The sequence below is a fragment of the Pristis pectinata genome, chromosome 13, assembly GCF_009764475.1.
Source record: "Pristis pectinata isolate sPriPec2 chromosome 13, sPriPec2.1.pri, whole genome shotgun sequence".
Lineage (NCBI taxonomy): Eukaryota > Metazoa > Chordata > Chondrichthyes > Rhinopristiformes > Pristidae > Pristis > Pristis pectinata.
Genome location: NC_067417.1, coordinates 18,718,844 through 18,744,986, shown reverse-complemented (window position 1 = coordinate 18,744,986; position 26,143 = coordinate 18,718,844). Strand labels below are relative to the sequence as shown.

Below are 26,143 nucleotides of genomic sequence, written 5' to 3'. Positions count from 1 at the left end.
CACCATCTACCACATTCTCCTCATCTGCATGTTTAATTACCTCCTTAAATTAATATCAGGTTTGAGAGACAGGAATTCTCATGAACAAGCCTATGCTCTACCCCCAATCAATCTCTACCTTTCCAAGTAAGGACAAGTCCTATGCCACCCCTCTTGTAGTTTCGCCACTGTACAATACTCACTAACTTAGTTACCTGGCTTATCCCTGCTGCCCTTCTTAAACTAGATTTGCTTTCCTCCAGTACTTCACCCACAGCCACTGAAGAAGCAAAAAATATTTCAGGACCCCAGCAATCACCTTCCTTGCTACCATAAACAGGCTGGGATACACCTCATTAACTTCTGGGAACTTAACTTTTTTGCACCCCAAGACATCTAGTATCCCCTCTTTCCTAATGCTAAGATGCTCTAGAACATCACTGTCCATTACCCTGACCTCTCCCTCTACCACACCCTTCCCCTCAGCGAGTACAGATGAGAAGTATTCATTTAGGACATTACCCATAGCCCCCACAGCTCCATGAACAGATTACCCCTATGGGAGCCTACTAGTTCTCTGGTTACTCTCTTCCTCTTAGTATACACTTATAGACTGCCTTGGGAATTGATAATCTCGTCTGCAAGTGACATTTCTTGGCTCCCTTTTACCCTCCTAATCTCCTTTTTTAAGTACTCCATATTCCTCTAGGACTACCACTTACAATTGCCCTTACCTGTTATTTACATCCTTTCTTCATCAAATCCTCAGCATCTCTCAGCATCCACAGCTCCCTAATTTTTCTATTCTTACCTTTCACCCTCACAAGAACATAGTGGCCCTGACCTCGCTATCTCCCTTTTAAAAGACTCCCACTTATTGGCTGTTACCTGCAGCAGCTGCTCCCAATCTACTTTCACCAGCTCCTGCCTTATGTTATTGAAATCATCCTTCTCACAATTTATAACTCTAAACTGCAGACCATCCACATCATTACTACCTTAAAGCTTAGAGAATTATGATCACTGTTCCCAAAATTCTCACTCACTGACACTACCCCAAACACTATTCAGTGGTGGTCATTGTGGCTGTGTATGGAGGAGATTTCAGTAATGATTGCTATTTTGGTGTCTCATATTGTCCATTGGCAAGGTACAACTAAGGGAAATGCTTCCTGTACACTTTGGGCTGATGTAGCCTCCTCCCAAGAGCCCTTTACCTTCTCCTCCCCTTCCGGCTGTTTGTCCAGACCCAACTGGTCTCTGCTCATTCCCCAGGGGAGAAATACCAACTAATGAACTCGTGCTTTGGAGCAACTAGTTTGTGCAGAAGTTTTAGTCAGCAAAATATCCTTCATCACTACTGCACCATTCCCTCTAGTATTGAAATGATTGGAGAAAGCATCAAACATATAGAATCATATTTACAGCCAATCAGCTTTAACCTGCAAGCAATTTATAATCCCTTTAAAGTGCACCAGTTGGGGGAGGGGAGTTCAAACTCCTGATCAAAAGGGGGAATTGATGTGATTGTTGCTATCAAAATGCAGCCCGGGTGTCAAATCAGCATTAGATTTCATCTTCCCTCTCCGAATACTTTGAGTTCATGTTTGATGTGTGTGCATGCACCGCTCCTGTGTGGAATGTGGCATCCACCTCAATTACTTCCATAAATTAGATCATGTGCCAGAGTGGCCACTTCAGGATTCTGTAACACTCGTAGAGTTCCCACCTTTCACCACCCATCCTTTGCAAAAAAAAGAAATGCTGATATAATGGTTCCAGATTTCTTGCCTGCACTTAACATGAAAGTCTGCTGAGAAAGGTGCATTTTTGGATCATTCCCAGTAATTAATCCAATGTGTAAATATAAGTAAATTAGTAAATTTTAAAGATCATGACATATTAGGCATTTTCAACATGTTGAAGTGTTCACATTTACACAGAAGATGTGTTATTTGCAGTAAGTAGTAATAAAAAGTTACCAACTTTTAGAACAAACATTCATATTTATTAAATCATGCAACAAAATTGACAAATATCAATTTACAATAAGAAATTCACGTAAGAAATAGTTTTTAAAAACGATACCAGACTACAGTTAGATTGGTTATTTATCTATTGTAATGAATATGTAATGTTGGCTAAAAGGACTCACTAAGAATGGCAAATGGTTAAAGTCCTACAGTTTGACTAAAGAAGTGGGCAGCTTACTCCAGTACCAAAAATACAAAATACTGTAAGGGAAGATGTGCCTTAAATGAATTTAAGCATCTTTGGAACAATATGAACAAATATCCCTTTCTCATTCTTGACAAAAATTAGCCATTAATTTATTTAAACAATGGTACAAACAATAGTGTGGATTGTTCATACATCTGAACTAGTATTGACCCAAACTGACACCTGTAACTGCCAGTTCTCAGACTAAGCTATCAGTACTGATAGCAATACTACAATTATTGTGTTGTTTTTAATTTAATTTTAAATTTAATTTAACAAATTTAATTTGTTGTTCTTAATTTTTTTAGGAATGAAATTATGGAATATAATTGGATTTTGATGGTAACCAAAGCGATTGCCTGGCTTTGCTGTAAACTAAAAGTTCTCATGAACCTCATTTGAAGTTCTTTGAACTCAAGCAAAGTATATATTTTTGTATGTTCCATTTTATAATCCTGAAATGACACAAACTAAATTACCCTTATCACTTAATGGTCCGAAGATAGTTTCTCATTTTTCTAAGTAATACATGAAGGCCAATTATTCAAAGTAAAACTGATATACTCTTCATGTATTCCAGTCAGACTATTAAGTAATATTTAAGGTTAATGTTAGTTAAGCAAGACATCCATAGCCCTTTAACTTTAGACAACATTTTCTGTTAAGTTCAATATGTACACTTTAAATGCCAAAAATTCTTGAATAAGTTTGGAGAAGGTCTATTTTAATGCCACATCCTAGTCTCTCTTTTCAACTACCACATGAATCAATTTATAATTGCTGCACACTATCTTCATAGTAACAGCCAATAGTTGTTTACACGATGAGCAAATATGACTTCCTGCTCAAATATCCTCGTGATCAAGATTAAAAATTATATTGAACACAGCTTTGCTGTGCATTTGGGGTGTTGCTGTAGTGTCCAAGGGCAGAGAGAAAGCAACATTAAAAACTCTATATATTCCTGACAATGCAGTGAATACTATTCCACTTGAGTGTGGCACACACAGGCTACTCAACATTTCAAACCCGATACCCTGAAATTGCAGGATTTGAAACGCAGACACAAGGTGTGAATACACTATCTGTTACTTAATAATAAGATGATTTCTATAAAAACAAATCAGTATTCAACAATAGATCTAAGAGACCATTTCTTTGCAAAGGGTGCTGTTCAATCATTGCACAGCTCAGATCCAGCCTTAAATCCTTCAGTGAAAGTTATTTTATTTGTAAATGAAACTGCTGAAACTTTGTAGGCTGTTGTGGACTTAGCATGTGAAAGTTCGTCTGCTCATATATCTATCCTGATAAAAGGGTCCCATTTCTCTTGAGAAAAGGATGAATTGTGACCTGATTGAAGTCTTTAAAAGTATGCAGGTTTTTGACAGAGAAGAAACAGAGGAAAGATTTCCACTTGTTGGGGAAAGCCTATTCACCTATCCCAGAGGCCATCTGGGGAAGACAAATCTCCAAGAAAACCAACAGGGAATTCACCAAAACTTAACCCAAAGGGTGGTGAGAATGTGGAACTCACTGCCACAGGGAGTAGTTGAAGAGATTTGTATAAATCCTTTAAGGGAGCTGGACAAGCATGAGAAGAAGGAGAAAGGGATAGAAGGGTGTTGATAGATTTAGAGGAAGAAAGATAGGTAGAAGCTTAGGTGAAGCATGAATCCTAGCAGGAACTGGTTGGGCTGAATGGCTTGTTCTAAATGTGACATGAAACAAAATCTAGATAACTGAATTTTAATCTGTTTTAGTTTAAGTGCAAAGATCAACACATGCATTGACAGACACATCACTGGTTCTATAGTAAAGTGCACACCACTGTAGTGTTAAAGGACTTTAAAATTAAAATAAACTATACATGCAATACAGAATGCTGACTTGGTACATCGACTTGAAGGGTCTTCACTTTCAGACTTTCCCCTCCACGATCAAGGTTTTGAGCTCAGCTGGGGTATTCACACAAAACACATAGTGGGAAACAGATGACTTCTCCAAAATAGTGGCCATGGCTTCACCGACGTCCAAGTGATTGACAAAACCTGGAGCAATCCGATCTGGAGTTGCAACACCCATGTTGAACTTCACCTGTCAGATGGAACGATAATGATTGGCATCCAGCAGAGATTTTCCATTTTTTGGACAAAATAAAAAGTTGACTTCTAATCACTTTAAACTTTATGAATAAATAACAGGATGCTAACAGGCCCTTCCAACCCAATGAGCCCGCACTGCCTAATCACACCCACGTTAACCTAATTATACTCATGTTAACCTATCACTTACACAAGAAATATGCATGAATAGACTATTAAATTACATCTATTTTTAAGAGCAGTCATTCAGTACTTAGCGTTTAAACATTCACACTAGATTCAAGAAGAGGAATTACACTGCAAAGATCCACATTTAATATTTTCAGTTTAGATTCTACATGAAAGCAGTATTGTGTAAACCCTTGATAGATATTGGGAGACTACATTAAGAATGAGAAGTTGGGCTTAAAACCTGATGATTTCCCATTTAAATCATCATGAAGAAGAAAATCAAAGTGAAACTTATCAACCTATTGATCATTATATCCGTATGGAAAGCAGTCATCTTGCCGTAATGTAACATTCATAAAGTATTTGTTTCTCTGTCTGCCACTAGCAGTTCAACAAGTTTTTAGTGAAATCTTTACCTCATTCAGCTTGCATGGGACATCAGGGTACTCCTCTCTGACAACCTGGCAGAATGCCAGAGCTCCCGCAGCTCCCAGGGTCAAGAAACCAGTCCCAGGCATCAGCAGGCGCTCCCCTGCACCACCTTCAAACGTGGGCAAGCAACACGGAAAGAGTTAATTTAACCGTTTGACACCGTACTTCATATTTCTCCTGTGTGTGCATTCCACCTAGGCTGTAACACATCAACTGGAGGTATTTCATTTATTCTTCAGATACAGTATTACTTTCAATCCATGGCTGATCAGATTAAATGTATATCAACGGAAGGATTGAGACTTTGTGGCACACAAATGGTCTGATGATAATTATTTTGGATACCACATAACTATTTCCTCTACCTTAACTGAGTCAGATCCAGTCTAAGCCCAGTACGGTCAGATAGCTACCTCACAGAGGTCACTGCAATGATTAGAAACATGAACCACTGCATATTACTTCATCTTATAGATCACTCCCCTTCCTCACAAACCTCCACCCCCCACCATGCTTTTTCTCTTCTTCCCTTTCCGAGCCTTTGTTTTTCCTTTCTCTCCTTACCTTTGATCCATTCCCCAGTGGATCTGCTCTCCCCTCCTCCCCTGCACCTGCCTATCACTATCTTTTACCTGCATTTACCCATCATCACCTTGTGCCCACCCCACCTCCCCTCTTTTGTCCACATCACTGCACTGCTTTTCCCTCCTATATATAGGGCTTCCCCTTTTCCTATCTTCAGTCCTGAAGAAGGGTCCTGACCCGACACGTTGACCACCTGCTTTTCCCCACAGATGCTGCCTGGCCTGCTGAGTTCCTCCAGCATCATCGTGTTTTTCATCTAGATTCCAGCATCTGCAGTCCAATGTTTCTCTACTTCATCTTACAGCCCAGGTGCAGAGACACTAACCATAGCATGGCATTGAACCAGCTCAGTTCAGTCAAGGGACCAAACCTGTATCCTACCCCTTGCACTGTGGGTCTGAACTCATTTACTCTGTGAAGGTCAGCTCAAAACCAATGGGGAGTACAGTGGTGCAATTAGTAGAGCCATTGCCTCACAGTACCAGAGATTCAGGTTCAATCCTGGCCTCAGGTGCTGTCAGTGTGGAGTGTGCACATTCCCCCTCCAGTTTGCTCCCACATCCCAAAGACATGTGGGTCAGTAGGGTAATTGGCCATTGCAAATTACCCCTAGTGTGTAGATAAATGGTAGGATCTGGGGGAATTGATAGAACGTAGAGAGAATGGGACTAATGTAGGATTAGTGTAAATAGTCGGTGCGGACTCAGTGGGCCAAGGGATCTGTTTCCATGCTACATCTCTCTGTAACCAATTCATGAAAATCAGATCTGCTCTGACCTCTTGAACATCCCCAAATGTAATCATTCCACCACAGGTGGTCTTGCCAACAGCTGCCAAGGCACAAAGCTCTTGAATTCTCACCCTAAACCTCTTTACCTTTCCTTTAAGACATACCCTGTACCTATTTACTTCTTTGCCAGATTTTTAAACATCTGCAATAACAGGACAGCTCTTTGCCTTGATGCCAGCTCTTGTGGCAGGACTTTTTCATGTCTCCCTATGGAAGGCCCACTTCCCAGAGCTGGTGTGGGGCCAAGCAGTAGTGGTATCCTCTTCCTTGTCACTGCTGCACCCAGCATGGAATCCATCAGATCAGCACAAACTTCCACAGGCTAGCCAGCTCTCAGGATGGGACCACCCCCCCGCCCCCCCCTACTGAGCATGCTCAAAGCTGGTACCAGCACAGCAGCTCCCATTCAAGTGAAATCAGTTGCCAGGAAAAAGTAATTAGTCTTATTGTCATTGGTTAAATTTGTTTCAATGTTTTTAGTTGATTTTTATTCTGTGAATTTGTTTTTTGGTGTGCCAAATACATAGCTTTTTTCAAAAATGGATCCCAAGTGTCACTGAATGATTGTAAATGTCAATTTGTGAATGTCAACAATCTCAAGCGTTTAATGGCTTTGATAACATTGACAGCTCTGCCAGTTGTTGAGTCTGTGGATAGGGCCTCACCGGCCGTCAAAGTCATTCTGTGAGTGCAGTAGCTGTCTGCTCTGTGACAGACCCAACATTACACTTAGCCACATCCAGGTGCCACGAGCCAGTCAGTCAGCCAGAGACTGTATAGGGGATCACTCTGGAGCAGACGGTGTGGCACAGGGACTGGGTGTCAGTGATTCCTGCACACGCCAGAATTGTTGCCTGGAGTCATTTTTTGTTTTTCCATGATGCTCCTACACAATGCCTTGAGGCTTTTTTAAGAGAAGGAAGTGATATTAATTAAGTTGTTATAATAAAATTGATGGCTGATATACCTCATGTATTTTAAAGAAAAATATCAAATTTTCTAGAAATTGCTGGTGCACTAAAATGGGACTGTGTTTGGTGCTAACACCTGATTAGGTCTCAAGACATTTGTAATCCTGCTTGGACAGTTTCTATCCAGTAAGAGGACCCATATGGTTCCAATGGGACCACGCTGAGTTTCGTTCATCCCCCAACACTTTGCTGCCCAGCATTCAGAGAAGCACATCAGTCCTTAAGTTGCTCCCTTCTATGGCAACTAGACAGCAGAAGCACATCTAACTGCAGCTGTGGAGGAGGCAGAGACTGGAGGAGAGAGGGAGAGGACTCCGACATCCATTCAAAGAGATGTGCAAGTCCTGATCAATGAGTTTGGTCCTGTTGGTCAGTAGGATGATGGGCCAGGTGAGCCACTAAGCCCACCATACCTGATGCAGGGTCTTGACCCGAAACATCGACCATCTCTTTACCTCCACAGGTGCTGCCTGGCCTGCAGAATTCTTCCAGCAGTTGTTTTTTTTTGCTCCAGATTCCAGCATCTTCAGGCCCTCGTGTCTTCACCAGCTGGTGGCCACATCATCTCATCCAGGACACAGAATCCCCACACAAAGAGCTGTTGTGCCCTCACTGGGCGAACTACACACTCCTCTTCGTGAATGTGGAGTGGTGATCCTCACAGAAAAAGATATTTCATGCACTGGTCTGAGTTCTTTAAAGGAGTTGACCTCAGGAAATACAGAAATGCTGCAGTGTGCCACTGAAATAATTGGAGACATGATTATTTATCCATGTGTTATAATCTGGACCTGCAGAGCAGCACATGGGGAGGATTTTATCATCAAGCATTGATGGAAACAGTTAGTGTGTGGAGTGAATTTGCAGGAGATCCTTATATCCCATGCCAAGTACGCTACCCTCCTCTGTTCAGCTGAGAGATGAGATGGTAGATGCTCAGCAGGGACTTTCCCCTGATAGCTACCTTCCTCTTCCTGCCCCTGCTGTTCCTCAGTCCACACGTCCTCTTGCCATACAGCAATTCCAGATTTAAGGTACAACAAAATGTCATCTTGAGGAGACCAACAGTGTTTTCCACTACCATGCTGGTACCTGTGCAAGTCTTCCTGTGGCTATGCTTAGCTGCTGTGCATGGAGAGACACTGCTTTTAGTTGGAAGTGATGTAGAGGATAGCCATTGTCCCATACAATCCATCCCTCCAAGCAGTGACAGTCACTGAAAATGTCCAGCATTGGGAAACCCCTCAGGATGAAAAGGCCGTACCTGCTTCCTGGCAAAGTGGCATTCATCATGAGGAATTCTTCCCATGATCCATAACATGCTGCACATTGATGTAAAGATTTCCATTCCCTGAATGAGGAGGTCTTGGTTCTTAGAACATAGAACAGTGCAGCACAGGAACAGGCCCTTCAGCACACAATGTTGTGCCGAACTCATTAAACTAGTAATTAAAAGCCGAACTAAACTAATCCCTTCTACCTACTCAATGTCCATATCCCTCCATTCGCTGCACATTCAAGTTTCCCATTTTTCATGGGAAACTTTGTGGGAATAAATGCAGACAATGGCTTCCAACAGTACTGACAAATCCCAGTGCCTGAGATTTCAGTTTTCCACACCAAAATCGCAGTAGATGAAATCTACTTGGCCTGGATGACCTCACCAACACAACAGTGAGCTTCAAATTGGGAGACATGTCAGAGATCATCTGCGGCTACTTGGAAAGATCTTGCGGCAGGGAAGTTGAGAGTCAACACGACCATGTCCTCCATGGAGAGAGAAGTCCAGACCGGTGAGCCTGGCTTAAATTCTTCCCACACAGTGCGGCATATCTCAATGACAGCCTTACAACACCCAAGCCTGCAACGATTTGTTGATTTGAGTGGTCTGGTTAGGATGTGATGTCTTTGAAGACTCTCTGGAAGAATGCTCTTCACTGATCGGCATGTCTTAGCCTCCTGGCCCGAGGTTCCTGAGTGACTAGCCATGGGCATGATGACTCCTGCAATAATGGAATACTGCCACCTCTGAACATCCATTTTACGAGCATCTCAGCAGTAAAATGGTAGAGAGCAAACTCCCCGATAGCTTAAATACACCCTGTAGACTTTGGGACGTGCGAGTTCTGAAACGGCCCAGTCAAGTCTCCCAATATATCAGCAAAACAACTGTACTCTTAGTTCTACTGAGGCTTTTCCATGACAATTGGAGTTTGTAGCTTTCATCTCCAATTTACATTCGCACTGAGCATTATGCAACTTGTGATATCATGAGTGACATGTGATGCAGGGAAAGATTAGGCATTCTAACATGAATTACTGCTGAAATGCCCCATCCAATTTCATATTCTCCTCCATAAGTGTTTGTTTCTGCTTTCTACTTCAGTCAAAATTGAGTTTTACAAGATAGATACTCACAGAAGAGGAACTGTGATCCAAATTCCAGGCCAATATGTTCAGTCCTCTCATAGCCACATTATAGGGACAACTTATTTTATTAAGAAGAACCTCAGAAATAGAATAGGGTTGAAAAGTCATACATTTTTATCTTCAGATTGCCATCTATCATGTTTCCGATATGCAGATTCGCTATCTCCAGGAGAGTTTCCGATGTCACATTGCATGAGCAGCAAGTGAATGAGTCAAAAACAAAGTATTCTGTGGCAACCTTCAGGAATGCATTAAAACCTACCTTCAGATTTCTGTGCAAGTTTTTTCTTTCATGTCACATTCAACCTGAAGCAGTAGAATTCATACAAACCACAAATTACACACAACATAGATTCCACTGCATATCTTAGTGAAAAAAAATCTATTTTGTGGTCTGTATCTGACCAAAGTGTTGGCAAAGGTCATTGGTGACTTGTGTTAAATCAGTAATCACTTAAAATGTTTTTTCTCAATCATTATAACTGCTAGTTTAAGTTAAAGATGGATCTATACAGTTTAAACAAAAATGCCAAATCATGGTCATTTGTGTCTGAATTATCTTTTCCTTCATCATAAATATTTTGGATGATTTCCCTAAGATGTGCGTGACTACCACCCAAGATTATATCAACGGCAGCAATCCAGAGATATTATTGTCAGAGATCTCATGCAGTGTAGAAACGCAACAAACTGTTGCATGGCCAAAAATAAATTGAGAGAAAGGAATTGATTATACCATTCCAGAGGACAACACATCTTACATTAATTATAAAGAATACAGCTTGCAAGTTTCAACAAGTCAAGCAAATTCTAAAGATTGAATATATTTCTTATAATCACCAGAATTACACAGAGAGTCCATGAATATTTCTTAACCTTAAGGTTACTCCCTTAATTACTGTGACCATCCAAGCTTCTGCGTTTCATCTGGTATAAGTCAGGATGGAAACTGCATCTTTTTTCCAGTTCAATATAGCGCAGAGAACACTTGACATGCTACATTTGCTGTGACACAATAAAGCTCACTGATACTGTATATTCAACCTTGAAGAAATAGACCCAGAGATGCCATTAAGTCAAACTGGCACATTGCTTGACAACACTAAAAAAGTGACAGGCATGTATAGTGGTAAAAAAAAATGTTTAATTTACAGATCTTAACAATCATTTTGTTCAATTGATTTGCTTTTTAATGACTGAGACCATGAAGATTGGAGGGATTGATGCTCAATTTTTCAAACTAATCACAGTATGAACTGGCCTACACTCTTTCCTTAAGTATGCTGTTAACAAACCAAGGGGTAGTTTTGCATTTATCAGGTGTAAGCTAGTTCATAATGCTTACCTTCTGCCCATCCACCTCAAAGAAATGGGATCCCTTTGAATTTTAAGATGCCTATAGAAAACACTAAACTACCTTCAAATGCTACAGGAATTTACAACCTGAATTGACTATAGTATTCTCTTTTGGTGCTTGAACAGATAATAAGCAATAAAAATGTGAAGTATTCCATTCAGCAGTAATATAACCCCACAACTTGATGAGCAAGAAAATTCTTAAATAAATGCTTGCAAAAGAAGAAGGGTCTCAGCTGGCAACCAAAAGCTCCCCTACAATCAAATGCGAGACAATTACTTCCAAAGAGGGCAGCAAAGATGGTGCAAAAACAATGGGCTATTATACTTTCTATGCTCTCTCTTAAAAAGTATTCCAGTGGTTTGTATGTGTACACCCAATTCATTTGCCAAATGTCAAGATGGTCCTCTGTGTGCCACGAAGATCGACGTTTCCTTCCATCTTTAGGAACTGACCTTGTACAGTCTTTTAATGCAATTCAATTTTTAAGAAGGTGCTGAAGCTTTCTGATGCTGTCAGGACCAAGATGGGTGTATTCTGTTCTCAATGTTATGTCCCATAAAATATAGTATTAATTTTAGAAGGAATTTCTGGAGGCAGGAAGGGACTTAAATCCCCAATTGACTTTTACCATAGTTATACGAGGACACATTGATGAATAGTTCCTGTTCACTGTAGAATTGGTGCAGTATGTTAGTTCAATGAGTAAGATCCAGTCCATCAACATGTACAGCTTAAATTTTTTCCAAGTATTACATTCTACAAAAGCAGTAAGATTGCCGATTTTAGCATTAGAAGGGATACTGTGAGTAAGGAACCATGTACCTATCAAGTCTTGATAACTGCACAACTAATACACTTTATTTTAAACGACTTCCCATGAGCTGTTCACTTACCAGAATTAGAATTGTGTAAAACTTATTGCCAGGTTATTTATGTGTTTTTCAAGCGGCCATTTGATTGTAATTTTGAGAGTTAAAATCTCACATATATTAAAAGATAAATGTTGAGGGGTGGCAGTGACACTGATAGTAGAGCTGCTGCCTCACAGTGCCAGAGACATGAGTTCAATGCTGTCTGTGTGGCTTGCGCCTTTTCCCTGTGACGGTGTGGGTTCCCTCCGGATGCTCTGGTTTCCTCCCACATCCCAAAGACATGGATGTTGGGAGGTCAGATGGCCACTGCAGATTGTCCTTCCAGTATAGGTGAGCAGTGGAATCTGGGGATCGTTGATAGGAAGGCATGAATAATTCAAAGTTAGTAGATGACCGGCATGGACATGGTGGGCCGTGGGGCCTGTTTCCGTGCTGAATCTTTCTATGACAAAATCATAGCTATTCATGTAAGCATATTTTTACAAGTTGATTGATACAGATGCACTCCAAGCTAATGGAAAACTCTGCACCTTTCAGCTAGCAACCATCAGAATGGACTGCACGATTAGATGTTCAAAAGCTAAGGTGAAAACAATACACTTTGTAGAAATTAAGGAATATGAAATAATATTGATTCTTCAAAAAAAAATTGCCACTCTCTGTAGTAGTCAACTCACCAGTTATAAATGTGTACGATCCATGGGGGTTATCTTTAACCAGAGGAAAGAATGCCTTCCAGGATGTGAAAGTGCTTAGCACCAGCGTGTTCAGAACCTAGAGCATACAATACCTATGTTTAACACCATGGCAACATATTCAGGCTGCTGTAGAGTCCCTGGTACAAGTTCTGACTTAAAACTGCATGCCATAAATGAGAGAAGAGTTCTTTCTGATTAAAGGGAATTACTCAAAATTATGAAATGATCAAAGAGTGGGGGTGGTTGGTGGGGGTGGGAGGGAGAGACAAATCTAAACCCCTGTATGGAATATGAGTGGGAGGAAGTGCAGATAGTTAAAGTGGAGTTGAGGAACAGTAAACATCAAAAGGGCTAAACCTGCTTTATCTGCTCAGAAACTTAACAGCTATTGACATTAGTCAATTCAGCGGGAGGCCAGAGTTGGGGGAATACACTGGGGCTAATCCTCTAGGACAAATCTGCCAGGAACAGCAGACAGAACCAAAGGAAACTCTGCCAGACAAGGTATCTTCGTGATGTTGTGGCCTTTCAGGCCAAGTGATGTCAGAGTGCTCCAGTGAGCATCAGAAGGAAATTTAGGCCTTCCCTCTCCCAAACAAGATTCCACGCGTGAATTACTTGCCTTAAGTCAGGGACTATAACTTTGCAGTGTCTTGGTGTAAGGTTTTGAAGGTTGGCCAGTCAGCAACACACTAAAGGAGGCCTGACAATGATAAATCAGCTGATCATGCACACAGGCCACTTTACTGTGATTCTGTCTGCAAGATAAAATCAAGGCCCCAGTTCAATGTGAACCCTTTCTTTTAGATGCTAGGCAATAAAAGGCAACGATGGGAGAAAGTTGCAACTTTGAATTAGATGTCATATGTGACAACACATGCAACTGACTGGGCAATCAGTCTCAAAACAAGCACAGCAAATTAAACCCAGATTATAACTCATATTCATGATTTTACAGAAAGCAAAATTATCATTTGGCCAAACCAGCAAGATTAAGGTAGATGATGAAATATTATATTAGACATAGGAGGCCATTCAGCCCATCAAGTCTATGTCAGCTTGCAGCACAGCATTCCCATCAGTATAATTCCCATTTCCCCTCCAGCCCTGCAATTTATGAACTCATGAACTCGCTTTTGTTCTTTTGCCACCCACCTACTCTCAAGTGTAACAATGTGGCCAATCAACCTAAACAGGTAGTCCCCAGATTACATAAGGGCTCTGCTCCTGGGAACTATCCACAAGCTGATTTCTCCATAAGTCAGAAACATCTGTTTTCTATAATAATCCATATTATGTTGCTATCCATCCACTTGCTATAATTCTTTCATTTGGTTGACCTATAATTAAACTAATGGAATATATACTGTATCTAGTCATTAATGAGCACCATGAAACAGCTTACTAATATTATTACTAGGTTGAAAAATGTTTAAAGAATGTATGGGAGAAATTGTATTAAGTCAGATTTGCATAAATTAGGTCAATCGTAACCCAGGGAGACCCTGTACACAAAAACTCAAACATTGTACAAATATTAAATAAATGAAAGTTAATGCTGATTACTTTGAAAATCATCGGAATTTGTTTTCTTCTGAGAAAATGAGTCAGAAATTTTAAGAGTCAGCCCATTTAAAATAAATGAGTTACACCTCATTCAACAAGGTTGAATTCAACAAAATACTTCTCGTGAGAACAGTGTATAAGTGAAATTCATATGAATGAGTTGATTCCACTTTTACTACAGAGTGTCTATAAATTTTAAAATATCTCTGGGCCACTGAGAAGGGTAATTGAACATCTTACCCGTTAAGAGTACTATTTTGAAAAGCCCAGATACAATTAAAAGGGGAAAATTGACGCATTTTCTGATTTTCTAGTTACGAAAGATCTGCTTAACAAAGGCAAGTACAGTCAAGCAGTCCTGCTGTCTTATGTGGCAGTCATTGCGAACATGCATATCTTAAGAGTGGCATATGTTCAACATGTAGGTTCAAAAACAGTCTTGTTAATAAATAAGGGTACTGCTGACGTCAAGCCATCTGCAGAATTGAACAGGTTCATAAAGTCAGAAGTTAGTGTACTTTAACTGTTTCATATAATACTGTAAAAAAATCTACATTCATGGCTCTATGACTAAGATTTTGTCACTGAATACTCATCAAAGTGCTGACTGGGTTCACTGAAGGACAGCTTAATGTAATCACAAGCAGTTAATAGTTTAAGATTGCCAATTGCAATGCTGTTCAAAAGCCTAGGGTTTGAAGTTATAATTCTGCCACTTACCCTATTGAGTTCTTCAAGTGTTTGAGTGTGAGGAGGACCACCCTGCCACCAGCTGAACCCCAGGGATGACACAATGTCTGTCACTTTCCCAACAGCCTGCAGCACTGCATTTTTAGCTGCTTCTGCACCTTCTTCAGAACCTGGAACAATTTCAGACAGTTGATTAAAACTACCAAAGTACAGTGAAGCATATAATGACATGCCACCCTAAGCATCCACAACCTGTAGGCATGACTGAAATGTGCCAAAGTGATTATTACATCCAGTCTAATTTCCAAAGTTGGAATCTAAAAATCAGACCTCACTAAACCTCTGCTAAATATCCCATCAGATCAAAGGACAGTAAGTTCTTGTTTGTATTGATGACAGTGTTTTGTTTCCTATACAAATGCTGCATGCCATTTTTTTGTACTGGGATTACAAAGCTCAGAAACTGGCTTTGCCAGTGTTTGAGATCCAAATGTGTCTCCTCCCATTCCCTTCAATCATATCAGCATTTCAAACAAGAATCAAAATTGATCCACTTTCAGACTTCTATAGAGCTCTTTGCACTCCCCCCCCCACCGATTCTTTTTGTTTATTGATGCCAATTTTTCTCTTTCCAATGAATGGGAGGAAGAATACTTTGAATTAATGGAAAGGATACCTTACCTACATCTCCAACTAGTGTGAAAAGCCTGGATCTTGTAGTAGCTGGGACAAAGTTTTTCAGTTTCTCCAAGCGGGCTGCATCTCTGGATATAACTGCCACACGGAAGCCTAAAATACAACGAAATAAAAGGAATTCAACATTAGCCACAACTAGCTAGTCCGTTTGTGCAGCAAGGCTTTCTGGAAGGGAATGAGTTGAGATGAGTAACCACTGTTTCACATGTGGGGTTAAATTCAACATACAAGTAATGGTGCCCTGGACAACATCCGATCCAAAACTGATTAGCTGGTCAGTGACATTTCGAGACACTTGGCTGTATGACAACAGCTTGTTGCATTTGTTGATTTTGTTATAATAATAATTGTTTCAAAAGGAATTTGTATAAAGGAGCAAAAAAAAACAAACTGCTGGATGAAGTCAGCAGAGCAGGCAGCATCTTTGGAGGGAAATGAACTTTCGATGTTTCCGGTCGAGACTCTTCATCTGGATTGAAAAATGGAGGGGAGACGGTCAGTGTAAAGAGGTGATGGGAAGGGGTGGCGCAAGAGCTGGCAAGCGCTAGATGGATCCAGGTGAGGAGGGAATGATGGGCAGATGGAGGAGGGAAGAGTAGAAATAGCGACAGAGGCTGGGAGGTGATAGGTGGAGGCAACAAAGGGCTGCAGATGATGGAATCTGATAGGAAAAAAAAGTGGAATTACATGAAGGATCTTGTGATGCTCCAAGCATGTGGAAAGTGCTGCACAAGTATGTTTCTTTGTACATACAGGAGGCATACAAAAAAGCCAGAATTATTAAGAAAATACTACTAAGGCAACCAGTGATTATGAACAAATATGTGATCATTGAACAGAACCAGACAAATCAAACTGAAATACCAGTAATAACTGAGTCATATGTCAGTAGTAAATGAGTTCATACAAAATTACTCTGTAACTGTAACAATGGCATTTTATCTCAGCTGATAAAGAAACTTCAGACGATTATAATAATATCCATTATTGATGTCACATAGCACGGATTCAATCCACATATGATATAGCCAGCACTGATCAAAGAGTTCAGAAGTAAACCTGATTGAATAGTATAAATCTTCATCTTCACTGCTTGGGTACCCAGCTGGAACCTGTAGTTACACAGTTTGATTTTCACTTTAACAAATTAGATGGATTCTACAATCATTGAGCCATGTGCTCTTCTAAACTTTTGGATACATAATAATAGCCAAGCTATTCCAGTCCTCATCAATAAAGTTCTCTTTTGCATTACACAGCTGGTCTTGAGATGTGAACATTTCCAATTCATTTTTAGGACATAAACAAAATCACTTTTATTTCACTAGCACCTTATTACTGTACATGCTGAAGAAGTTCTGAAGAACTTCACAAATGATGGTGACATGACTATTTGTGTAGGGAAACGCAACAACCAATCTGAAAACTGGGGGACCCCATGAAGAGCAATTGAGATAAGAGACATGTTAATGTCTCTTTTATGGTCTTGGTTGAGGAAAGAATATTGTCCAGGAAATACATGCTTATCTTATAATACTGCAAACAAATATTTTAGTTCTGCCTGAGTGATCAAACAGCACCTTCAATGTCTGATCCAAAAGGTAAGAAGCTGATTTTCCTTTGTGCAAAGGCTTCCTATATGTAGGCCCTACAGTGCTGGCCTTAGATTTACACTTTGGGTTAATAAATATAATCAGTGAATGTGCCTGTGGAAAATTCCTTCTATTGGCAAAAGGTATGATCTAATTATTTTAAATGCATTATAGCCTCTGGCTTACAAACTTCAAACTCAATTTGCAAATGCTGCTCTAGTCCTGCATGAGAAGAATAAAACCTCCATCAAAATACAGGGAAAATATTTCAGGAGTTCATATCTTTTATGGAAGTTGCAACATGAAATTAAGTTTGCTATTTTTTCCTGAACCTTAAGAAAATTTTAATTTCAAAATGGCATGCACTGACTTGTAGTTAAAGTCTCAGCGAACATATAGTTGGCCCTGTCAATAACAGTTTTTGGATATATTCTGTGACTTGATTGATAATGCTGTCAAGATTTGACTAGGACCTGAATTTGAAGTACTAATCAGTGTTGAATACCAGAATTTACTGTAAGCCACTTTTAGGTACTATCACAGACGTCCCTGGAACCACATACGAGGCAATATTAGTTCCTATGGGAAACTGAGACATAAGGGAAGAGGGTTCACTAATACACTTTCTTTAAACAAATTAAGCCCTTCACTGTCAACACATGATGGATGTCAAACTCTTGTGCATAATAAGTATTTCCCCAAGTTAATGTTCTTCCAGGATTTATGCATCAAATATAGACAATAACATCATACAGCGTATTAAGGTAACAAAAGGGTTTCATGGTGAATCACAGGAACATGATCCAACAAAATTTGGCAATGAGCATTTTAGGATGAAAGTGCTTTGAAAAAGATGTCGGTTTTATGGAGCATCTCAAAAAGGAGGGAAAAAAAAGAGGGCTTGAGCCTTGACAAGTGAAGGCAGGGCCTTCAATAGTGGAATAATTAAATTCAGGTATAGCAAAGAGTACAGCATTAAAAGAGAGTAGATACTGTGGCTTGTAGTTCTGGCTACAGAGGGACGAGGCCACTTAAGGATTAAAAACAAGATTGTGAATGTCAAAATCAAGGTGTTGCTTTTACTGGGAGTCAACGTATGTCTACAAGTCAGGATGTGGTCATGCTTGCATTACTGCACTAGTGATCCATGAGTCACCCAGAGAGACAAGTCCAAATCATATCACTCCCTGGCAACAGGGAAACTTAAATTAAGCTAATTAAATAAAATCTGAAATAAAAAGCTAGTATTAATGATAGTGGCCATAAAACTGCTGGATTGTGTAGAAACCCATCTCAGAGCCAAAACCCAATAGGAGAAGGAGACTTCACAGCACTTCTTGGGTAGGAAATTCCATAGAATTATCATCATCTGAAGAAATATCTTCTCATCTATATCCTGAATGGCTGACCTCTTATTGTGAGACCATGACCCTTGATTCTAGACATTGCAGCCCCCAAGAAACATTATCCTCACATTCACCCTATTAGGACCTATAAGAATTACGTGCACTTCAATAAGATCACCTCAATAAGTGCAGCCTACTTAAATCTCTCCTCATGGAATAAAGCCACCAACACAGGAATCAATCTGGTGAATCTTCATTGCACTCTCTCAATCACAACAAGATCTGTACACAATATTTCAAATGTGTTCTCACAGGGCCTAACATAATTGGAGTAATTTGTCTCTTCATCTTGCAATAAAGCTCAAGGAATTTGACATTCTAATTGCTGGCATGTGAGCTTTCATTGATTCCTGTACAAGGACACTCCAGTCCCTCTTAACACCAGCTCCTTTCAATCTCTGACCATTTAAAAAAATAAACATTTGATTTTTTTTTAAAAAAATATACATTCTTGCTCATTTAGATTCAGATTTCATTCACGATCACAAGGCTTATTACATTAAAAACTGATGTGTTGCAAAGTATCAGTCAAGCGTGTTCCTAATTTCATCTCTGTAAAAACTTTATCCATGGGTTTGATATTGTCTAACACGCCTATATCCTTTTTCAATACTTGAGCAAAGCTTTTCAATTTAGCCAAGTTCAAATGAATTTTTTTCCCTTTAACCTTTCCGTCCTGCAGGTGATTACAAGCACTCAAACACCTCATTTGACTGGACATGCATACAAAATGAATCACAGCGAGATATCTAGCCAAGCCTCACCAACCTGACTCAGTAACCTTGAAATCCCCAGTGAGTTTCTCCACTGGCATAAGTCCAATTATATAGGATTTATAATAGCAAGTGTAGTTTAAAACAGCCTCTGTACCAAACCTACAGGAAGTAGCAATTAGACTAAGGTGGTGGTTCCATACCATTTACAGCACTCCCTGAATGAAAGGACATGAAAGGAGGATTATAGTCTGGTCCATTGAGAATCCCAATTTTCCTTTTCATAGGTTGAGTAGGAAAGTGGTAAATACCCAATTAACAACCAGCAATTGCATTGAAATCAATTGCTTTTCAGAAACTGCCAGTGTGCTCCCATTAACCCTAACCAAAGAAAAAAAGTTGGGGATCCCCAAATTCCTGTACTACCTACTCAGATCATATCAACCCTCCTTCACCAGACACCAAAACCTGGTAGCCAAATTTTCATACAGCAGGTGTCAATAGATTGCAGTCTGGTTTACAAGCCAAGCCAACTTCTTGTCTCAGGTCTCCAGGAATGCTCAGACTAATTAACTTAAACTTTAGATCAAACCAGAGATAGTAGCTGCTGAAATCATTTAATGTTCTCACTGAGGTTGTAGGAAAGCCCTTCTGTTGAATTTGCACAATATTGATTTTTGTTATCCTTTGCTTTAGTTTCAAATGAATAACTTATGAACAGCTTATTGGGCAATATTTTTGTCTGTTGTCTTTAGTGAAAAGACTTTGGCTTTAATTCCCATCTCAAGGAATCTCATGGTGAAGTTTTAGGCATCGGAAAACAACAGTAATCCAGGGTCTGCGGCACAGACTTGGATGAATGGGTAGAAAAACCACCTCATTGTAAAAATAGAGTTCCATATCCTCATGTATTATTCAAGGACCTCAACTCCTTGCCCATCAACTGCTGGGGCTAATGGATGAGCAAAAGCATTCAACAAGGAACACAAACATTATACTGCCTTACAACCTTTGCAAACTGGTGACCACATGTAACTGTTATTCATTCCTTCAAAAATACATTTCATGAGACTTTCCAAGCCCAAGAGGGGGTATTTGAGTACACTATGGACATAGGATTATGGAAGTACAGGATAAGAGGATCAGATCCAAGGTTTGATGATTATTATGAAGGGATGACATTGTGAGATTGGAATATGAATGTTTGAAAATTACAATCTTTGAATTGAAGAAGAATAACTAAAAGGGATTGGGATTGGGGTGAGATAAAGCCATTAATAGGGAACAATCTTCTTAAGTAGATGGAGGCAGTCTTGACAATGGAATGGATTGTGGTGAAAAGTTTAATTTAGGATTAAACAAGCACCTAGATCAGAATTTATTGGATGCAGCCAAGGGAGCAGCCTGGAGAGTTGACAAAATTAGAGCCAGTAAATAATGTCAAGGTTGAGACATGCAGAATGCATGCAGTTCGGCTAATGAAAATCAAAAAAACTTCAAAATGTTGGAAATCTGTAATGAAAGTAGAAAATGCTGGAACACTCAGTGGGTCTGGCAGCATCTGACCTATAGGGCGTTTCCAACATTCTGTTTTTATTGCAGATTTACTAATGTTGGATTGTAGGAAATATCACCTCATTTGGTGCTTGAGGTCAGACAGAACTGATGGTAAGGTAGCAACAATTATGTTAATGGTGACAGGAGTGAAAGATTTGTAGGTTAACAGTATGAACATAAGAAAGGCTTTCTGGCACTCAAACATTGCTCCAATATTTAACAGAATTATGGCTGATTCTCAGCCTCTCCATTACTTCTGCACTCATCCCTACATCTCTTAAATCCCTTGGTCCAAGAATCTATCAGTCTCAGGAGTCACAGCCCTTTTAGCTAGAGAATTCCAATGGTTCACAACCCTTTGAGTGAAGAAATTCCTAAATAACTGATACTTCACCCAACCCTTCAGCCAGGAAACAGCCTCTCATCTTGGCAATCTCCATCAGAGTCTTATGTTTCAATGAGATCAACTATCATTCTTCAAATTCTGTCAAGAACAGGACCATCTTATTCAATCTCCTCAAAAGGCAAATTCTTCATTGTAGAAATCAATTTAGTGAACTTTTGGTCCATTCCAAGTGTATCTTTCCTCATGTCCAACAACTAAGGCTACATGTAATACTCCAGGTATGGTTTCAACAAAGCCCTATACAATGCAGTAAGATTTCCTTCCCCATATACTCAAGCCCCCTATCAATAGCTAACAAACTATTTGGCTTTCCAATTGCTTGCTGCTTTCTTTGTGTTTTGTGTACAAGAAACCACAAGTCACTCTCTACACTAATATTTATTAGCTTCTCATCTTCTAAACAATGAAAAATCTATCTACTCTTCCTGTCAAAATGAATCCTACATTTCTTCAGATTATACTCCTTCTGGCATCTTCTTGCCCACACATTAATCTGTGTATATTCTCCAGCAGACTCCCTACAATTTACATTCTTACCTAGCTCTGCACAGTCAGCAAAAATAGATACATCACACTCCATATTTTCATCCAAGTAATTAATATAGATTGTAAATAAAGGAGTACTGATCTTTAAAACATACCACCATTATCATCGTAGCAGCAAGAAATGAGGTACTACTTTCTATCTTTTAACCAATCCTCTACCCATGCAACTATATTACCCTCCTTGAAAGCTCCACAAGCCTTAGTTTGTGCAATAGCCTTTCATGTGACTCCTAAAAATCCAAATAAACTACTTTTCCTTTATCTACCCTTCTTGTCAAGTCCTCAGAAATTTATTAGATTTACCAAATAAGATTTCCTTTTCGTAAAACAATGTTGACCCTGTCTAATTATGTTTTGGAGACACAAGTGACAGCAGACACTGGAATGTGGAGAAACAAACAATCTGCTGGAGGAACTCAGCTGGTCGAGCAGCATCCACGGGGGAGAAGGAATTGTCGATGTGTTGGGTCGAAACCCTGCATCAGGTTAATAGAGTCTAAGATTTTTCCAGTGACTGATGTCAAGCCAACTGGCCTCTGGCCCTCCATTTTTTCCCTCTCTCCTTCATGAGGAGGTGTTTGTGTCATTACGTCCCACTTTACTGGGTCTTCACAATTAGCAAAATGAAACAGTTTCAATTATCTCATCCGGAAACACACTTGGTAGAATTATTAATTTTGGGTGTGCAAGAGAGGTAACATACCTAGCTGTAACACTTTGGATTAATACAGATTAATTGCACTCATGAGTTTTATGCACTAATGATATTAACAATCATATTTAAAATAAGTAAACAAGAATATTAAAGAAAATGAAAGTTGATATTTTTCAGTTTAATTTTTTAACCCTTGATTTCAAATCCCTGAATTGTGCCTGTTGTGTTTAGTTAATCCTCATAACAGTGAGTCAAATTGAGATTGCAATGCAGTGTACAAACAATGGCAAAAATTCCAGTATCATTTATTTGCCTTGTGATGACGAGATCAAAATTAACTTTGACTAATACTGGGAAGGTATGAACATCAACCATGCATCAAAGAATATGACGTGAAAAACCATCATGGTTCTGACATATATGCATTTGGCTTCTCTCCTCACCCAGTTCCTTAATCATAATGCACCAGCTTTTCCTGCAGCTATTGGATCAGTTGATGTTTAAAAATGAAAGGTGTTTTGTTCCAATTGCAATCTTTACATAGTTAAACCCATGACCATTTTTAAATCCAACTAACAAGCTGCTTGCAAGCACAACAAGTGTGTGTCTGCTTTTGTTTGCCTTTCAGCCATTCCTGAAGCTATCAAAACAATAGAGTCAGGATCTTCTTCCCTCATATTTATAGCCAGGTGCTGTTTCTTAGTTTCAAGGTTTTATATTTTTACATTGGATCTTCACCGCCCAAGATGGAAAGAAAATCTCATACGAATAGTGAAAAACCAATGAGGAAAGATAGCAGGGGCTGAAACTAATACAGTTATGTTTAAAAAGACATTGGCTCAGTACAGCAAGGGTACAGTAATATTGCCAGAGTGGTAACCTAGAGCCTTGCATTAATAATTCAGAGACACAAATGCAAATCCCACCAAGGTAGATTGTGAATTTGAATTCAGTTATTTAAATAAATATGGGGAGAGACAAACCAGACCTGATAGTAGTAATGGTCACCACGATGCTATTGGACTGTAAAAAAAATGCAATTCTGACCCTTTGGAGAAAGAACCCAGTCTGGGGTCTGAGTGATCAATATCTTGAATATGGTTGGTTCGGAGTAGCCTTCTGAAGTGGCCGACAAGCCATTCAGAGATCACCAATGTCTTCATGGGGGCAGTAAGAATTTTGTCAATGTCAACCATATTGTGTGAATGAAAGAATAAAACAAAAAGGTGAATGTCATCTATGGCTGCACTCAACAATCTCTACAACACTGTATCTATCCCAGAGATAGCTTTATTTTGCATTTTCTCCATTGGGAATCTTTTTTTAATAACAAAACCTATGAAATAAATAACAAGCAAAAGAGGAGAGAAGACATACTTCCCAGCCATGCTGAGCGGCTGTTTTGATCTTTATGATTGGGTAGATAAAATCACAATTTGCATGCATTGCCTGACAGTATTGTTATTCTTGGATGATGGATTGGTGACGAGTGAACAAAATCAAACACGCACTTGTCATTTTTACAAGCAGCTGGCAGGTTGAATTTGGAAATTGTCACGGGTTTATCTTTGTAACGTTTGCAACTCAGCAAAACACCTTTCATCGTTAAACAACAGTCCAAACACCTCATGAAAGGACGACACATCGTTACTAAGAAACAGGTCAGATGAGAAGGGAAACCTTTATAATTTATAAAAACTCTATCGACGTCACAAACAAATGAGGTTTCCACGATATTTTGCTCCTTAGGTTGTTCGTCACACTTCAAATTAACGCTAAATTAACTCGAACTTGCTCTCAAAGAAAACAGTGGTAGAGGAGTTACTGCATCCTTCTGAAGGGAGTTTCCACTAAGTACCAAGCCCTCAATTCAATTCCATTTTCTTTTGGGGATTGGAATTGGATCTTCTTTGCTTTATTTTTTAAAAAGTGAAAGGCTTTTTTTTGCAGATCTTGACCAACCCGTTGCATAAGCCCAGTCATTATTTTACTTTGGATTTTACCCAAACTTGAGCCATCCTGATATAATACTGTGGGTGAGTGGGGAAGCACAACTATAATGCAGCTTAATTTTAAAGCGGATAATTGGACCATAGAGTGCGGCGGAAATTTACTGAAATGATGCCAGAGATATCAGTTATGTCCAGAGTTTAGAGACCGTTTCCTTAAAGCAAAGAACAGGAGAGGTTTCATGGAGGTGTTGGAAATGATCGAGTAAACGGAATGAAGCGGGCTGCACTGGCCAGAGGTTTGCCAAGGATTACAGATAATTGCCACAAGGACCAAAGGGGAACAAAGAATAGTTTTCTTTTACAGCGAGTTTTCCTGATTTGAAATGGATTTATAAAACAGAACAAGTCCCAGAAGGATTTGGGTGCGCGCTGGAAATTGGCGCATTTACAGCGAGACGCGTGGGCAGAAATTTAAATTTGCCCGCAATTGGCACGGCACGGTCTTTAAAAAGTGACAAAGGGGTACTTGCCATTTCATTGCCGCTCTCACACGGAATTTCGCCCAGGATATGCACCCCCTTGCGCACAACCTGTTTGCAGGATTATGGGTACAAAACAAGGCAGTGGCCATAAACCTCGTTTCAGTAGCCCGCAAAGGCCAGTTGAATGGTATCTGTCTGTGCCACGTCTTTGCAGCGTCACTTCACGTTTATTAACAGGTTACTTGTTTTTCGATCAATGTGTAATTTATTTTAAATAGCCATGAAATTTTCTGCAGCACCTTCTCACTGGTATGCTGAAAAGCTCGTATGAATGTGTTTGCGAAAGGGAGTCTTGGTGAAGGAACTGATAAGTGGCACTGAAATAACCACTGAACAAGGTGTGAAATGAAACAAGTCTAGACCAGATGTAGCGGAATATTGGCCACCTACCTTTCTCCAGCAGAACTTTCACTATGCCCGAGCCGACAATGCCGGCTCCCCCAAGCACGAGTACGGTGCGATCAGCTGCTGCCGCCATCGTGATTACACAGGGCAGAGTCAGAAACTACCGAAGGAAACGGGGCTGAATTTCACCGAACCACCAATAAGGAACGGAGACTCTTCTTATACCGGCCTGCGAGAGAGCCCGCCCCGTGGGTTCAAAACTCCACCCTTCTCTCCCCACGCATTCACTGGTTAGCACGGAGCCTTTGATACCATAGTGGTGTTTAGGAGGTATTTAGACACAGGAACGTGGAGGGGACGGAGGAATATGGATTATATGCAGACGGATGGAATTAATTTGGACTGGCATCATGGTCAGTACAGACATCATGGGCCGAAGAGCCTGTTCCGCTGCTGTTCTTGCATATCTGTCAATGCCCCAGAGACAAGCATCCCGCAAAACTAACTCTCGCGTCAAGCTCTCAGTAATTGATAGATACATTTATATTAACGCCGATAATTACTAGCATTTATACAGCACAAACAGATGTCGGAAATCAAAATAAACATGGAAACTGCTGAAAATACTCAGCAGGTCAGGCAGCATCTGTGGAGAGTGAGAAGCGGTTAACCTTTATGAAGAATGACCTCTTACCTAATCCTTTTCAAAGGTCAATTGAAGTAGGTTGTAAGGTGCAACTTGAAGGAGGAAAGCAAAGATTTCCCCAGAGCTCCCAGAAGAGGCATACAGGTTCAGAGAGGGGAAGGGGGAGACCTGGAGGGGTTTGAAAACTAGTATAGGAATTGTAATGTGCTAATGTCATG

General features: G+C 39.9%; 1 protein-coding gene across 1 annotated transcript; it reads right to left on the bottom strand.

Moving 5' to 3' along the window:
* Window positions 1–2,008: 2,008 nt before the first annotated feature.
* On the bottom strand, window positions 2,009–25,557 carry si:dkey-238o13.4 (uncharacterized protein LOC560780 homolog). The gene is made up of 6 exons (XM_052028359.1): window positions 25,325–25,557; window positions 15,551–15,658; window positions 14,900–15,039; window positions 12,593–12,689; window positions 4,892–5,016; window positions 2,009–4,296 (listed from the first exon to the last, which is right to left on the bottom strand). Exons 1-6 carry the CDS (start codon window positions 25,410–25,412, stop codon window positions 4,120–4,122), a joined length of 735 nt encoding a protein of 244 aa, XP_051884319.1. The 5' UTR covers window positions 25,413–25,557; the 3' UTR covers window positions 2,009–4,119.
* Between the last annotated feature and the right edge of the window lie 586 nt (window positions 25,558–26,143).